A 13,347-nucleotide genomic window follows, 5' to 3' on the forward strand; every position below is an offset into this window, starting at 1 on the left:
TCTATATATGGATTTAAACCAGAAAACTGTAGCCAATTTCTCAGTATGAGAATATAAGGAAACTTGGGTGTCTCGTTTCTTATACTTCAGGTTTTAGATTTATTGCACATTTCTATTCTCTTAACCCAGACCCAGAGCATGTTATCCTCTCAAAATCCTGCTCATCTATTTTAAAACCAAATGGAGTGTAAAGAGGAAAATTCACCACTTTTGAACATTGCAGGGGTCAGTTTTAACGCTGCTTTCTCTGTCCAGACCACAGAGAGAATTATTCAGGACTAGGTGATACTCTCCTTGGAAATGTCTAAAATGACTACTGGATAAAGGATGCAAAATGTAACCCTGAAAGGAGAGGAGAGCCATTCTCCCATATAGACTAGAAATGGAGGGCAAGGGAAGATTCATTTTATTTTCCTGATAGAGATGCAGCTTATGCAAGACCTCAAGTGTGTTTCTCAGTTGTAGTTTTTATAGCAGCCTTGGAAGTAGAAAACATTGCTCCAAGTGGGCGGTTCCATAATAATTTTATACCACTTGGAAACCAGTTAGTCATAATTTTACATGTAGGACAAATATTGTTGCTATAGAAAACTGAGTTAAAACTGCCCTGTCACTCCCATCCCCTAAAAAAGGGAATTTGTAGCAGATATTGTTTCTGTCCTTTATACATACTCTGTTTTGCAATGACCCAGATGCTAGTTCCTTAGGATTAGAATGATACTTGGCTCTTTTGAATTTTAGCTTCTACACGTCATCTGTCTGTTTTTACTAGACAAGATGTTTGTATTGCATCTGTAGAGTTCTAATTAGCAGAATAATGCAGCTTGGGGGAGGCATTAGAAATTTTATCAGTAAATACTGTACAACTGGAATACAAGCATTTAACTAAGAGTGAGTTCCTTGTCTACAAATTCTACTCAAATTAAACTATGAACTATATCATCCACATTGTTAGTTACCCTATACAATTGCCGTCTCATGTTTTTCCTTGTAAAAAATGTTGGTTTAAAAAAAAAACAAACTAGTTACTGAGTGAAAGATAGGTTGGTAAAATTTTTATTGTTTGATAACTGGTAGGACTTTTATTATTTCAGATGCACAAGATGGAGTTTTCAAAAATTAATATTTCTTCTTTGCTCAAATGAAGACTCAAATTAAACCACAGAGTCTTACCTACTAAAGGTTTATGTGAAATGAAAAAAAAGTAATAATTTAAATCAGCCATCTAAATGAACATGGGCTCCACTATTTATGTTCAGTGTATGATTCCTGCTTCTTCATACTCTTCTGTCACTACAGAATATTGTCTGTGTAATATTTCTTTAGTTTGAGTTGGTCAGAGAAGTCTTATTTTATCCTTCCAAAGCAACAATAAAGCACTCTCAGCTTTCCAGACTATAGCCAAAAAACAAGTAAGCATGCATAGTTTAAAAAAAAAAGACCTATAAGCAGTTAAATATATTTCACAACGTTCATGGAATGTAGTACACTTTACTGAGAGGAGAGTCCCCCCCATCTTCTCACTCAGCCTATGTATTCTTATTTCAGACACAGTTTTAACAATCTTGACTGTTTGTAGACCAGAAGCAGCAATTTAGAAGGGGGCAGAGCTTTGGAAGACAGTCATAATAGCAACAAGAAGGCTTCTGACAGTAAGGGAGGAGAAAGAAAAACTATAAAGAGCATACATGAACTCAAAAAGAACAATGGTCTGGCTTACCTCAATACACCCTGAGTCTATAGAATAGTATAATGATTCATGTGTGTATCAGTAACCTTAAGTCATTAAGAAACAACTGAATTTTATTATTGTAATCTGTTTAAGAATCCAGGAATGAATATAGTAATATATTCATACAGATGTTTGGTATTTTAGATTCTTTCACAGACAATCACATTAAAATGAAACAAATATTGCTCATAAAAGGACACATCTTTGTTTTTTTTATGTAGTCTCCCTAGTCTATATCATACGTAAATAATGGCTGAAGTTATCATTCAGTGATCGATCATTCGGTGCCTCATTGGATTTTGGTGTTTCAGTTAAGGCAAAGAAAAAAGTTGTTCTTTGCTTTCTTTATCTTCTGTTTTAGTCAAATTCTGTTCTTTTCACCTTGAAGAGGTGAAGATGGAGACATTCAGTATGTATATTACATCTTCCTCACGGGTTGTATCCTAAGTCTATCTCTTCCTCCTTTGATAACAGTCCATAACAACATTCAGTTTTAAATAACCAATATTAAAAGCCAACTGTTGTGAACTGAGGTGTCTTGAGGTGTGACATATACCAGATTAAGTAAACTTCTTTTGATTGTTTCAGTGCAATTTCATGTAAGTATGTTTAGAGTAGCAAATGATGTAAATCAATCATGAAGTTGTTTTGTTGTTGTTGCTGTTGTTTTGATCCAAGTGGGAAAAGATCTAATTGTTTCTGGGGAATGAAAATCATTTTGAGAGAACAATAGTTCAGCCATGGTCTGTACAATGTAATTATGTAGTTAGCTATTGGAAGCTTTGTGTATACATTAGAATTTAAACATTAGCAGAGATCAAAGTGTTTCCCCTAAATTTTGTGTTATTTTAAAGATTAAGTAAAATAATAAATAAATAAATCCTTACTTGATGAAGGTTATAATTTTGTTTTAGTGTAAAGACAAGTAATTAGTAATTTTTTCCCCTCCAATTCAGTCATCTACCAATATAACATGATAGGGGAAAATAATCAGATACACGTAAAACTGTATCTCCCATGGACATTGCATCAAGTTCTGTGGTGATAGAAATATTTTAAAAAATAGTCATTTACTTTCCCTGTCCTAGTTTTTAAAATATGTATTATTAGAAGTGGTAATTTCTTTGATTCAGAAGTGTTTTTCCTCTTTCCAGAAGCAAATGAATTCAAATTGGAGCTTTGTAGAAGAATTACTGAAGAAGTCAACCAATGTCCAGGTAATATGTTAAGTAGCAATAAAAAATACTGGCATTTAAAATTTTGGACATCACATAGAATACATGTAGAAGGAAAGACAAAACAAAGCCAACCTTTGGTTACTGTAATTGAGGCATACAGATGTTCTTGGGGTTTTTTTTTGTTTGTTTATTTGTTTGTTTTTGCCAAAGTGAAGCCAGTGCTTAAGAGATTAGTAACTATCCTTTAAAGATTTTTTTTTTCTTGACACTAAGTTGTCAGATAAAGGATAAAGATAATTATCCCAGTTGGCTATTTTGACAAGATATATTCAAAATAAGGTCTGGATGCTTAGAAACTGTAAGCCATACATTGAATGTGTGGATATCAAGTCTAGGAGACATGATGGGCGAAGATAGTGGCATTGAAAATTCAGCTATATCCTCATCACAGCAGGAAGGTGACTTGCCTTGCTGAGCAATTTGTCTTACAGGCTTGAATCATACTCTTACTGATAAGGTTCTAGTTTCTGAGCACTCATTTCATACCTTATCATTTTTCTTTCTGCAGAGCTGTTAATGCAGTGCTTCATGGCCCAGAGGTCAGACTTGACCTCCTTTTAAAGTGGTTTTAAATATGCTGTTCATCACATTTTTAAACATGTTGCATTGTAGCTCTGTAAATTTGTTCTGAATTTTCATGGTATAAATTGCCTTTTGTGTAATGCCTTTGAGAAAATTAAAGAAATGAATGTTGGTTTTCATTTGGGAAAGAAGTTATTTAGCCACTAAGAAATAAAACTTTAAAAATTTCTGAGAGAAATAAAGCAGAAATGTGGTAGTTAATAGACTATTTTCCACCAGTGCATTGAAAACCAAGTCTGTGAAACTCACTCAGTTTAATAGCTTATTTTGAGACTTTTGAGACCCCTCTTGGATATGTAAATTCTTTTAAAAATTAATGTTTTGCCGATGAATATATAAGTGCATTTAGTTATAACATAGATCTATTAATTATGTAGGTAAGAGCTCAGAATTCTCCCTTAGATGGAATGTCAAAGAACCCTCTATTTGGAATGAAAGTGATGTTACCTTTTTACAGTTTTCCTGCAAGTTTTGTCACTGGCATGCTACAAGGTTGTTGTTTTTTTTAAGTACTACCCATATTTTATTATATGTATACTCTCATAGCTTCCCCCTCCCTGAAAGTTCTTTTTTTGGTTGATAATAGCTTGATTTTGAACATTTAAAACTCTCATTATATAGTAATCTAGTTTTAAACTTTCATTTTAAGACATTTGGGAATGATTGACATGTGATCATTGTGTCATTTATATAAACTATTAAGCACATTTACCTGATATTGGCTTGAGGGATCTTTTTTGTGGTGTATTTTATGTTGTTGTTGTTGTTTTTTAATGGAAAGGCTTTCATTTAAAGCCAAAGAAAATTTTTTTTATTTTATTCTTTCCAGAAACACAAGATTTTGTCACTGCTTTGTTGGAAGAAATAGGGACAGCAGATAAGGACTGCTTAGATTCTTTATTTTGGTCCTTCAAGTACTATGGGAAGATGGATAGGTTTCTAAATATTTCTGTAGAAATTTTGAAATAGGTAGAAAACAGATAAGTCATGGTGAGGAGCAAAAATCTAAATATATTATATGTGACAGCAGGAAAAACAGTATGTAGTCATCTCTGCCTTATAGCAACAGTACTATTTTAACTAAGATTGTAAATCACTTTCTATCAGTCTTTTAGTGATTTATTATTATTATTTTCCTTTAGATTATGACTACCAAGTGTTGTTCTCTTTCCCCTACCCACCACTACCCCTCCCCGCCAAGGAAAGGCACTATATCGACCATGAAAAACGATTCTCCTCAGTTGGAATGTCTAATAATATAATAAAGCTTTTATTGACACTGCTGGATTTAACTTTTATAATACTATATTTTTTATAAGGGTGAGAGTTAGAGCTGGTTCTGTAGCACACTATGTAATTCCTATATATGGACATAAGGATAAGTTAGATTTTTTTTTTTTAGGACAGCCTGTACAGTAAATATTTCTTTATGAAACTAGAGCCAGCACAAAGCAAGATTTTTTACTCAAACTGTGTAATATCTTCCATTTCCTAATATTTAGGAAGATTAAGCCCCTCTCTTCAATACTATCTCAATTTCATCATGCCTTACATTGTGTCAAATCATATTCCATAAGTAATATAGAACTACTTGCTGGTGTTCTTGAAACCAATTTTGTGGGTTCAGTAGGTGGTCATAAAGAATAAATAATATGTTTAGATAGAAGTATCATTTTGATTATATCTGTTTTTCTTCCCACTGAGATAAATTAAAATCTGACCGCCCTCATGTTCTGACTTGATCTCCAGCAGTGAAACAGTCCATTTATAGACTTAAAAAAAACACCCAAAAATGTACAATAGTCTTAAGATAAAGTTGATAGAATCTTGAAAGCAGTATTAATTAAGCAAACAATGTTTTTCAAATCATTCTTTTTCAAACCAAGACAGAGGCACTAAGCTTTACTGAGGATCACTGATACATTGGGTATCATTGGACTCTGCTCATCAAAGTAAAGATGAAAAAAGTTTTTTCTTTTTCTTTATAACCTTTGTGAAAAAAATACCTTAAAACCAAACTGTCCTTTTAAATTAGCTAGCTGTGTTGGAAATGCTGTGGGGAAAAGAGAATTAGATTGTTTATGTGCTGTTTCAACCTTAAAATAACATTTTTATTTTTTACAAGAAAGAATTTCAGGTTTTCTTTTATTTATTGTTTTGATTTTTCTTTTCTTTCCTTAAGTTTACTGAGACAAAATAACATATCTTATAGACAACCTGCAAGAGTCTTACAGAAAGGGTCATTTAGCCCATCCTCTTGCAAGAAAGAAAAGGACACACCATGAAGAATGAGTATTACTCCTATTTTTAATTTCAGGGAGAAGAGTCCTCAAACTCTTTCAGTAAAAACAACGGTAGCTAATATATACCAGTAATATGTGTCAGAAGAAGGATTTGAATTCAGGTTCTCTGCCTCTAGAGACAGTACTTTTTCCGTGATACCAAGCTCTGGTGATACCTTTTAGAATCTGATTAGTTTGTGAGTGTAGAAGATATATTATGGAAGCAAAGCAGTGAGTGGAAAGAATACTGAATTTGTAACTGGAGGACCTTGGTTCTATCGCCAGCCTTGGTCTTGTATGACCTTGGTTAAGTCACTTAACCTCAGTTTCCTCCTTTGAAAGTAAGAAGTTGGATTTACATGGCCTTCGAGTTCTAAAACTATGATTCTGAAACAGAATAGTCCCATTGTTAAGCATCCATACCTTTATGGAAACTTAACTTTATAATTAAATTGCCAGAATTTGAGATGTAGGATCCCAAAGCTGAGTCCAGTGTCAGTTATTCAAAATATGAGCCAATGCATAGAGATATTAAAGAGCACGTATGATACTATTAACTGGCATTATATAGATGTTAAAGTTTACAAAATGCTTTTCATGATTTCTCTCGTTAGACTGTGAGTTTCTTGAGAGTTTGCCTGTCTTTGTACCTCCAGCATTAATCAATAATGCCTCACATGCAGTGGGCATTTAATTAAATACCCCTTGACTGAATGACTTGAGCTTAACAACGGCTCAATGAGGTAGGAACTGTCGGAATTTCTATCTCTTTTTATAGATGAGGACACTGAGGCTCTGAGAGAAAAGGACTGTTTCATGGTCATACAGATAGCAGGTGTCAGAGACAGGATTTGAACCCAAGTGTGTGCCAGTCAAGCCTTCTCTATACTATGTCAATGGTACCTTCATGTACAAAGGATTATAAGTCCTGGGGGGCACATTCTGTAAAGGAGGGCTGAAGAGGAAATCACAGATCAATCTCATAATAGTAGAAAAGAACTAATCAGCAAAACTAATCAGAACCAAAGAAGTCTTATAGAAACACCTTTCTTCCTAATTCTAATTTGTATATAACTGCATAATAAAGTTGTAAGAATAGTAGCTAAGCAGATGCCCAGGTGGAAATATGGAGACCTTGTTTAGAGAGCATAGTATGCACGTGAGAGATTTGTAGTCTAGGTTTTTGTAACTTGGGCAATGTCTGTATTTTAAATCTGTAAAAAGAAAAAATTGTGTGATCTGTGCTGTATTTCCCAATTTACTGATGACTATATTAGGCAAAACAGTTAAACCCCTCTTAAATGCAAAAGTGAATAGTATATTGCTTCTTAACTTGTTGGTCATTCATTTAATTGCCTAAGTAGATTGATGTGAAGGAACTTATTTATAAATAATGTATTGATCTTTGTCTTCTGACTTGTTTTGCTTTAAGGTATTTACATGGAGTGATTTTTAATGTTGTGGTTTTTTTCCCCTTTTAGACAATGAAGTGAAGTTTACATGCCTAATTTTTTACCCACTTTTCTTAAATATAGATAGCTAGTCCTTCATATTCTGTGCACCCTAGCTGATCTTTTTGTTTTAAAAATTGAGTAGCTGTTGTCCTGTAATGAGTTTAGTTAATTTCTTAAGCTGATTATCAAATGAGATAATATAAGTAGAGGTTTTGCAAACCTTAAAGAGCTATATAAATTCTATTATTATTAGTTGTTATTAGGCTTAGACCTGTGGATTTGAATACATCTAGATTATGGACACCTTACATTACATCCACCCTTACTCCACCTTGTTTCATTCAGTCAGCAGGCATTATGTACTTCTATGTGTTGTGTTGATGTTCTTTCCTATTGATTGACTAGTCTTGTTTCCTTATCTATTACCACACATAGGCTCATTTAAAATAATCGAATGGAAATTCTGATTCTTCTATACTCCATATATTAGTGATTAATTAATGGCCTCTGAAACTAATATTTAAAAACATGCTTTTGCCTCATTGGCCTCACCTTGTTGGTAGAAGATGAAATAGATATGATTAAGTTTCTTTGAGTCTGTTTTTTACATTTTCTTCAGGCATTTGTCTCGAGTTGCAGTGCATTATCAAGTAACAATGTCTTTGTGGTCAGACCCTATTTCCTAGCTTACCACTCCACCTTAGTGACTTTTTGTTGATGAAAAGGAGATAACCAGTAATAAGGTTTATAGAGAAAATTATTCCATGACAACCTTTGTACTTGAAGTGACAGCATATGTGAGTGTTCAAAAGCATGGCTTGCATGTAATTGGATGTTTCTGTTTTATTAGGATGGTATATTAGAAGAACAGGTGCGCATGTATCTTCACTGTTGCTTGACACTGTGTGGTTTCTGGAATCCTAATATTCAGGCTGTTACAATTCTGTGGGACTACTACAGCAAGAATCTGGTGAGCAAATAGTGCTACGACTTTGGTCCTCCCAACTGAGGGATCTATGCGTATTACTTTGTGCACTGAATAACTGTTGTAGAACATTAAAAATGTTAATATTCATTAAACATAGATTCAAGTATTCTGGGAATAATTTGCCAATCACAAAAACAATTACAGATTTTTTTTTCAAAAGGGAAAAATTTAGTCTTCCTTTTATCAGTGGAATCAGGTCTAACCAAAGTGAGCATCTTTTCACCAATATAAGATTCCTATATATCTTACATCTGCTACTAATACTTTTGAGTCTAGATAAATCTCATAGATATGAAGAAATACTTTTCTCTCTAGCTTATAACCCTAAAAAAAGCATTCTACTTGTTGGTGCTTTTGCTGTTATATTTTACTTCCAAGGTTATTTAGTAAGGTGTGTGTGCTCATAGATCCTATGGCCTTAGATGGGGAACAGAGGAGGCAGGAAGGGTATCTGGCATGGTTTATAAGAGATTGAGATTTTTTTTCCCCTTAGTCTGAACAAGTTTTTAACATGGTGACCTCTATTTGTATTGCATTTCTGAGTGTATTGGATGTTTCATTATATTTTGTTATTATTGAGACATGGGGTCAGTCTCGTATTCTTCATAGACCTTAGTGTGTTTTACAGTTTGAAGTTTTTATCAGGAGATATAATATTTGGTTTTCTTTTCCCCCTCTAGAATAGTTCTTTTACTATTCCTTGGCTTGGTCTACAAGAGTTTGCAAATGTTTCCAAGTCAGCCTTGTCTATGCTTGAAATAGTGAAGACCTGTTGTTCTGATGAGCAGAGCCATCATGACCTCTATAAATCCAACAGTAGTTACAACATTTTTCTTTGTGTTTTGGCAAAAGTCATGAAAAAAGCTGTAGCAACTAATGAAACTCATCCTTGGAACCAAATCAAAGGAAGGTATGTACTCTTTTTCCTTCTGAAAAGAAGAATGTCCAGGAAAATGTCTTTAAGGAAATACTGCAACTTTAATTAATTTTTCAAGATAAGCTATTAATCAGCAAGGATTTTTTAAAAATTGCCTATTATGTGCACTGTGCTAAGAACTGGGGATGCAAACACAAAATTGAAGTGTTTTCTGCCTTCCTGGAGCTTAAAATCTATCAGAAGAGATATAAACCCATATAAGTACATACAAATTAAATACACAGTGATTTGGTAGAGGAGGCAGTGGAAGTTAGTGGGGTGGGAATCAGAAAAAACATTATGTAGAGGGTGGAAAGCATGTTTATATATTGCATACTTTTTCTGATATTTGCTAATTAAAACTTTATAAATTGATAAATCAGGGAACAAATTCAGCATATGTAATCTTCAGACTCATCCCTGGTATGGAATTTCATAGCTTCCTGCACCTTTGGTCCTGTTGGGACTAAAATTCCTAGGATTTCTGGAGACCTTTGATTAATTCCAGCATATTCTTCATGCAAATAGTTGGATAAAATTTGATCGTGTATGAGTGTGTTGAACCAACAAAAGCATCCTTAAGATGTTGAAGTATTATGTAGTAGGTTAAATGAAAGAACCCCAGTATCCTCAGAGACTAGAGATAATATCTTGTGTTTTTGCCCTGGCTGAACATACCCTGCAGATCAGGACAGTTAAGTTATATCCCAGACTCTAGCATTAATGTTCATATTTTAGTGGAGACACAGACCAGTAGATTATGCAACTCTAGTGTTCATGTTTCTGTGAGTGGTAGAAGAGACCAGTCTTAACTGGATCTTAATTCAAAGGGGAAATATGACATAATGAAAGAAATTTTGGACTTTGAAGTCAGAGGACCTGGGTTTTAGGTCTTGGCTGTACACCTTACTAGGAATGGAGTTTTCTTGGCAAAGACACTGGAGTGGTTTGCCTTTTCCTTCTCCAGTATTTCTACATCAGAATGTATCATTCCCACCTGAAATAAACTAATTATACAGTTTTTACTAAGTGTGATAACCTGTCACTAGAGTGTAAGGGGGAATTCTTTTTCAGCAGTAAACAAGACATCTGTTGATTCAAGGAGAGCATATATATTCAGCTATTGTAGTTGACTATTAAATGACACTTAACTAGTTTTGCTGGTATTTTTGTTACCAAGCAAAAAAATGAATTTCTTTCTTACAATTGTAGGGTTTTACTGAAGATAGAAAGTAAGCCTAAGAGAGTGTAAGAGGATAACCAAATGGATTATAAATTATTATTATTATTATAAATTATTTTAAATTGGTTCATATTGGAATGAACCTCATCATTTTATAATTGAGTGAATATTGGTCTTTTTTTGGCCAAAAAAATAAGTAAATGTGATGGGGGACTGCAGTAAAAGATTTTTAAAAAACCGTAATCTATAGAACACACATTTGTATCATTTTTTAGGGGAAAATCTACCAAATCTTTTCATACAGTCACAGGTGATTTGCTGTATGACTCACAAGCTCTATGCTAGGTTGGTAGGGAATTCTGTGACTTTGTCCTCTTAAGAAGTAGTGACCCTTCTTGCTGCCACTAAGAAAAACCTGGCAAGAAGGAAGATAGAAAACTCTTATTTGGAAATTCAAGTTTGAATTTTTCCCTATGGGTGATGACCTCCTCTGAGCTCAGTATGTGGGGAAGTTGTAGAGAAATGTATTTCCATGAATAAAACAATAAGGTCTATTAAAATACTGGTTTTATTTTACAGAATATATTCCAAATTCCATCAAAAAAGAATGGAAGAGCTAACTGAAGTTGGTCTTCAGAATTTTTTTAAACTTTTTCTGGTGCTGGCCACTGTTGCAAAATTGGAAGATGTGGTCAGTCGTGTCCTGGATCTTTTGGACTTCCTCAGACCTGGGTCCGTCACGCCTTCACAGAGGGCGCTCGTTTGGAAGGGCCAAATGGCCTTCCTCTTAATGTATGTTCAGAGAAACCTGGATGTTGGTGCTTTGGCCCAAACACTTTCTGGTGCTTTTAGTGAAAAAGCAAAGGAATTCTTAGTATCTAAGAATGAGTTGGGACAGAAACATGCTCTGTGGACACTTCTTTCTATCTATATGGATGGTGTTCAAGAAGTGTTTGAAATGAGCCGGGACTTGAAACTTTCCGAGGAAATCTTGTTGAATGATGGATTCAGTATGCTTCTTCCTGCTTGTCGAGAAGCTCAGCTCAGGACTGTATTAAACTTTCTACAAGCTGTTTTGGCCAGAGTCAGGTATGTTTTTCAGTAAAATGCAAATACTGATTTCTTGATATTTTTTTTCTTTAGACCAGTGATTGGGGTGGGGATGGGGTGGCGGCAATCAGGATTAAGTGACTTGCCCAGGGTCACAGAGCTAGTAAGTGTCAAGTGTCTGAGGCTGGATTTGAAATCGGGTCCTACTGACTCTGGGGCTCGTGCTCTATCCACTGCGCCACCTAGCTGCCCCTAGACCAGTGATTTCTGTTGGTTTGGGTAGCAGATAGCACCTTTGTCTTCATTTTCAAGTCCTACAAAGTTGCCTAGATCACAAAGAAGTTAAGTGACTTGTCTAGGGTTATACAGCTAGTATGTGTCAGAGGTAGTTTTGAACCTTGGTCTTCCTGATAGCAAGCCTGGCTTTCCATGTCTCTATGCCATGTTGCCATTCAGGGATTTGTTTTTTGTCATAAAATGCACATGGGATTTTATCTCCTATATTGTAAGGTGACCCCAATAGGAGATTACTGAAGGTTTTCCTAGTTAATATGCCGTATTATCCAACATTTAGAGGAAAGAGTTGCATAGGATAGTCTAGATGAAGTAGTTATTCTTTAGAATCTTATCTCTGCACCCAGGGAGTCAGCTGAGCATTGAAGAAAAGTAACAGTAATCATGCTGGGTCACTCTTGGGGGTTCTAAACACTGCCATGAATACATGTTTAGGGGTGGATTTTGCTATCATGGGAGGAATTGTAAAAGGAGACCATTGATTATCCCCTTTCCATTTCCTCAGAAACTAAAAATGCTTTAAAAAGCCATTCCTAAAAACTGTATGCTTTCAGAATTAGCACTTTTTCCAGTAACATGTGGCTGGGTAGTCTTGAATAGCTTTCTTAACAGACAGAGATATTACATCTTCTAAACACAGTTAATCTTAGTACTAATACAGTCATGCTAGAGGTTGAAAATAGCACTGAAGCTATTATGCTTGCTTTAAAATGTCAAAGGAGGAGGATTTGGGGAAGGGGTGGGGTATTTTAAAATACAGAAAAGACTTTACAAGAAGAAGCACAGTGTCATGGAAGAGGCTTTGGTCTAGAAGTCAAGAAGTTTGATTCAGATCCAGAGCAGCCTAACTGTGTGGTCCTAATAGGCTATTTGATCCCTCTGAATCTTGGTTTCCTTTTCTGCAAAATTAGGAGGTTGGAACTCAGGTCCCTAAAGTTTCTCTTAGTGCTAAAATCCTATTATTTATGATCCTATGAATATAATTGTGAAGGGCAAATGTATGCCTGCCGTGTACCAAGCAACATGCTTGACACTCAGAATAGAAATACAGAAGTGAAGCAGTATTTCATCTCAAGGAGCTGACATTTTATTGGGGGAGACAGCGTGCACAAATATAAGTATATATAATATAAAATATATAATAAAACATATATATAATATATAAATATGTAAATATATAATATATAATATAAGATAGATATAGGGACTAGAACTGTGATTTCTTTGTTATAGGCAGGGAAATCCTGGATTTGGTAACTGCCTCAATCAAAGTATGTGCAATATAAATTTTTAAAAATTTCTGGGGTGGGTGGCACTAGCACCTGGGGGAGGAGGTAAAGGTGTGAAATCATGAAATAGCCTGAGAAACTTCTCCTCCTTTCCCAATTCTCCAACATATTTTTCTCTTCCTTTTACTGGTTTCTTCCCAAGCCAGTATTGATTTTTGGCTACACCTAGTGGTATTTTTGCTTATTGTCTTTCTTTATGAATAATCACTGAACATTCATTAATGTATTTAGCAAAGAATCACTGAATTTTTTTAATTCCTTTCCCCAGGAGGTATTTAAATATAAAGTCAATAAAGTCTGGATTTTAGTAAGAAATTATTTCTGATGATATCTGTTTCT

At 34.6% G+C, this 13,347-nt stretch overlaps 1 protein-coding gene across 1 annotated transcript in view; it reads left to right on the plus strand.

Annotated features, from left to right (window-relative positions):
* The window catches only part of MMS22L (MMS22 like, DNA repair protein), a 166,168-nt gene that overhangs the window by 50,771 nt on the left and 102,050 nt on the right, over positions 1–13,347 (plus strand). The window contains exons 11-14 of the mRNA XM_036767929.1: positions 2,887–2,949; positions 8,139–8,258; positions 8,957–9,186; positions 10,955–11,464. Coding sequence (XP_036623824.1) covers positions 2,887–2,949; positions 8,139–8,258; positions 8,957–9,186; positions 10,955–11,464 — 923 coding nt within the window. The remainder of the gene's footprint in view (positions 1–2,886; positions 2,950–8,138; positions 8,259–8,956; positions 9,187–10,954; positions 11,465–13,347) is intronic.

This window comes from Trichosurus vulpecula, chromosome 7 (assembly GCF_011100635.1).
Source record: "Trichosurus vulpecula isolate mTriVul1 chromosome 7, mTriVul1.pri, whole genome shotgun sequence".
Lineage (NCBI taxonomy): Eukaryota > Metazoa > Chordata > Mammalia > Diprotodontia > Phalangeridae > Trichosurus > Trichosurus vulpecula.